This window comes from Canis lupus, chromosome 24 (genome assembly GCF_003254725.2).
Source record: "Canis lupus dingo isolate Sandy chromosome 24, ASM325472v2, whole genome shotgun sequence".
Classification (NCBI taxonomy): Eukaryota; Metazoa; Chordata; class Mammalia; order Carnivora; family Canidae; genus Canis; species Canis lupus.
Genome location: NC_064266.1, coordinates 41,572,240 through 41,576,697, shown reverse-complemented (window position 1 = coordinate 41,576,697; position 4,458 = coordinate 41,572,240). Strand labels below are relative to the sequence as shown.

At 52.2% G+C, this 4,458-nt stretch overlaps 1 protein-coding gene across 1 annotated transcript; it reads right to left on the bottom strand.

Moving 5' to 3' along the window:
• Positions 1-903: 903 nt before the first annotated feature.
• MC3R (melanocortin 3 receptor) lies at positions 904-3,715 on the bottom strand. The gene is made up of 2 exons (XM_035705791.2): positions 3,593-3,715; positions 904-3,285 (listed from the first exon to the last, which is right to left on the bottom strand). Exon 2 carries the CDS (start codon positions 3,216-3,218, stop codon positions 2,247-2,249), a length of 972 nt encoding a protein of 323 aa, XP_035561684.1. The 5' UTR covers positions 3,219-3,285; positions 3,593-3,715; the 3' UTR covers positions 904-2,246.
• Between the last annotated feature and the right edge of the window lie 743 nt (positions 3,716-4,458).

The window sequence follows — 4,458 nt, the reverse complement described above, 5'->3', positions numbered from 1 at the left end:
TTCCATTATGCTCAGGTGAAAGTCCTAAATGCCCTTGCTTTGCTTTGTGAAAAATGGTCCCTGGACTATCAGCTGCATCCCCTGGGGGACTTGTCAGAGTCAGAAATGCAGAATCCTAGGCTTCACCCCAGACCGGCTAATTTGAATTTTGCACTTGAATAAGATCCCAGGTGATTCTTGTGGGCATTTACATCTGGAAGTGCTACTGTAAGTGAAAATGTATACAGCGAGGAGAGCTGAGTCAGGTTTGAATATGGAAACCTGTTGCCAACATCATGTTGGCACTAAAAAGACATTTGCACCAGGACACAAGATAACGCTGTGACCCTAACCAGCTGGGCATTGTTAGACAACCACGTCACCCCTCCTGCACGGGTTCATCGTCTGTAAAATGACTCACCTGTTTTAGAAGTTTGTTGAGAGGATAAGTGATGTGAAAGCTGATATCAGAGTGAAAAGTGAGGTATTTTTATCTTGTTTACATAGAAAAAGGACATCATAATTTTTATAGCTGTTAATACAATTTTCAAAGAATCTGATTCCCCATTTTCCACTTTTGCTGGCTGAGTGGCAATGGGCAAGACCTATTATTTGGTGCCTCAATTAGAATAATGGAGAGGGAGAGTGGCCCAGGAACTACGGCCTGGTATTTTTGGAAACTAAATGGGAGAATTTTGTAGTTTGGCTAAAAGGCATTGCCCTAGAAAAGATAAGCAGTGTGGTCAATGGCAGTGTTTATGCCATTTACAAAATACTCTGAATTGCAGCGTAAGGTCTGAAGGCCATGTGCAAAAGTCACCAGGATGCTTCCAGGTGGCGTATTTTAATGGGTCACACATTTAGCAGCCACAAAAGCCTTTTATTATTTCCAAATATCACAACCAAAACAAGAGACAAGTGATATTGCTTATATTGCCAGGATGTCTTCAGGTACAAGGTAACCACAATATATTCCAGCACAAGAAAAATACACAATTGTACACCAAAGACACAGCATATTATAAGAATTCATCCGGGGTTGCGGGGGGCAGTGTGAGGACAGCCAGAAAGCACAGCAAGAAGTTCTTTAGAGCAGGCAAGGGTCTGCGTGTGTAGCACGCAGTGATGTACAGCGCGCAGAGACCGTGCTAGTCAGCAAAGCTCGCCCTACGCTCACAGGAATGAGTTGCTTTACTTGATAAGGTGCGGGCATTGAGAGCCAGGTCGTCACCCCAACTTTTATATCATGCCGGAAGAAAAAAGAGCAGTGAACCAAGAAATTTCTCTTTCATAGATAACTCAGGTATAGATAAGGTGATAGAGACACAGCTACTGTGAGCAAACACAGTGCTGCCGAGAAAGCCACATGCATTTTCACAGTTTCTGAAACTACAGGATGGCAAGTTCTTGAGACACGTGCCCTCTCATCCGTGCTTCCCTCTCTCGCTTGAATGACAGAAAAGGAATAATAGGAAAGAGGCCTTTTCTTTTTTAAATAGGGAAATTTATCCCTTAAAATAGCAAGATTTCAAAATACTTGGTGCACAGGTATGTGCTGATTTTCCAAAGCACTGCATCTGTCTTTCATTAGAATTTTGAAAGCAGCCTTAGATTTAATGCATAAGAACCCGACAACGCCAGCAGCAGCCAGGATAGAAGTGGGTTGCATCCCCATGCTAGTTTTCGAGGGGAGGCCAGTATGGGGGTTAAGAAGAGGGGCATACACGGCATTGCTTCTTCCATAACAAGGCTCAGTATTTTTTAGGCAAGAGAGTAGAAACTCAGTTTCTTATGAAACAAGGACAAGACCAGCTGAGCAACTGACAGCCAGAGCCGTGACAGGTTTCCTGAGGAGGCCTTCGAACCCCTCTTACAGTCAGTGAGGGTCCTTCTTCTGGTCTGATGTGTGGCAGGGAGACACAGGGAGGGGGAGCAGAGGCAGGTGAGCAGGGGCATTACAAACCCCGGGGGCATGGAAGTGAATGCAGGCGGCACCCAGAGCAGCCCTCACTGAGTCCCGCCAGGGCCTCTTTGGGAAATCAGTGACTTACCCCCTTCAGAATCCTTCGAGAAAGCCTGTTATGTACCATTTTCTCCGTCAAAAGGCTTTGCAAGCACAAAGACAAAAGACACGGACTGTCATGGCTGTTGACATATTTTAAGTCTTGCAAGGATGTCTCTACCACCTCTTCTGTTTTCTAAACACCTTGGCTGGTTGGAGGGTCCCCAGTGACAGAGCCGACGCCCGCTCCCGTGGTCCCGGCGCCCTACCCCAGGTTCATGCCGTTGCAGCTGCAGAGGATCTCCTTGAAGGTGTTACGTAGCTCTAGGCTCCGGAAGGCGTAGATGAGGGGGTCGATGATGGAGTTGCACATGATGAGGACCAGGTAGGTGTTGAAGTGGGCCGTGTAGCAGACGCAGTAGGGGTTGGTGGGGCAGGTTATGATGAGGACGAGGTGCAGGAAGAAGGGGGCCCAGCAGAAGATGAATACCCCCAGCAGGATGGTGATGGTGACAGCCCCCTTCATGCACGAGTGCTGCTGCGGGGCCACCCCGTCGGCAGGTGGCAGCGCCGCGATGCGCTGGACGTGCAGCCGGGCGAAGAGGAACATGTGCACGTAGAGGGTGCCCATGAGGAGCAGCATGGCGAAGAACATGGTGATGAGGCACACGATGACCATCTTGCTCTCGGAGTAGACGATGAACACCACGCCGCACACGCCGCAGCACACCCAGATGGCCACGATCCAGGCCAGGGCCTTGCGCACGGTCATGATGCTGTGGTAGCGCAGCGCGTAGAAGATGGTGACGTACCTGTCCACGGCGATGGCCAGGAGGTTGCAGATGGAGGCCACCAGGGAGATGCAGATCATGGAGTCGAAGACGTTGTCCATGTGCTGGACGAACCGGTCCTCGAAGGTCAGGTAGTTGCTGTTGACGATGGCGATCATGACGGTCTCCAGGGCGTTGGACACGCTCACCAGCATGTCGGCCACCGCCAGGCTGCAGAGGAAGAAGTACATGGGGGAGTGCAGGTTGCCGTTCCTGGCCACGGCCAGGATGACCAGGATGTTTTCCAGCAGGCTGACGATGCCCAGTGCCAGGAAGACTTCGGGCTTGATGAAGACCTGCTCGCAGAAGCCGCTGCCGCTCTGGTTGCCGAAGGACGCGGCTGCGAGGTGCTCCGAGCTGTTGGGCAGCGTCGGCTGAGCAGACAGTAGGCAGCACGAAGCGTTCATTGCTAACAGGCCGGTGGATCAGAGCTGGGGCTCTGGCAGCTTCCAGAACCTGCTGCTGCTGCTGTTTCTGGGAAAGGAAAAAAAAAAAAATCACCCTGCAGATGCTGGTCGTGGATGCCCGTCCGGTCCCGACAGGTACTGTTCTCCCCTCTGAGCAACAGGATGAAGAGAGGGAGGGAAAGTCAGCTTGGACACAGACGAGAGAACTTTCCTCTGCTTCTCCGGGACACCCAGTTTCACGGACACTCTTCTGTGTCGTCTGCCTTCTCCCCCACTCTTGCCCCTGCTCACACCCCCCCCACCTGGGAATGGAAAAGCTGCCACTGGTTGCTGGAGTGCCAGCCGTTTGCAGAGCAGGACCGGGCACGAGGTACCTGTTGCTAGAGGTGAGGGGTGAACACCAGGCTCCGCACACGGGCTGCGGGCAGACAACTCCTGCTTCATCTCCAGCGCCGCGGAACGACCACTGAGCATCAGCTTGGAGCAGGCGCCTCCCCGACAGCGGCACCTGCTCGGGTGGGGAGCGTGAGAAGCAGGCTGGTGCCCTCTGCAGGCCACAGCGCTGGTCTGCGCGCCGCCTTGGCCGAGCGGTTCCTATTTGTCATGGAAACTGCCACAGGCATTTGTCCATTCATCCAGCTTGTTCATTCATTTTTGTTTTGTTTTTTTTTTAAATAGCCATCACTTATGGAGCACCTACTCTGTGTCAGGTCTCTGCTGGGAGCAGGGAATGTAAGGGTGGGCCAGACCCACACGCCGTCCCGGTTTCCCCCAGACTCGGCGTCCAAGGTGGGAGACCAGAAGTCAGGACGCCTTAGTTCATCGTGATGAATGTGTGATGACGAAGGCCAGAGGGCTGGGGGGACGTGGGGGTGGAGGCCCAACCTGGATGGCCAAGGAAGTTCCTGGACGAAAGAGCATCTGAGCCTTGACTTGGAGGAAGAAGGTGATGTCTAGCGGTGGCGTGGGACTGGGGTCAGAGGAGGTAGAAAAGAGTCCCGGGCAGAGGGAGTCACATACCCCAAACCAGGAGACAAAGAGCAGTGGCTCTCCACCCTGGCCATGGGGATCATCATGGAATGTGGGTACGGGGACCCACCTGACCCTGAATCAAGATCCCCAGGGGTAGGACCTGGACAAATGTGAGTCCGGTTTTCGACTGGTGACCTGGGGCATGGCCAGGATTGAGATCGATTGAAAAGGAGGGTTGGTGTTTTTCTTTTTCTTTTTTTGTCATTTT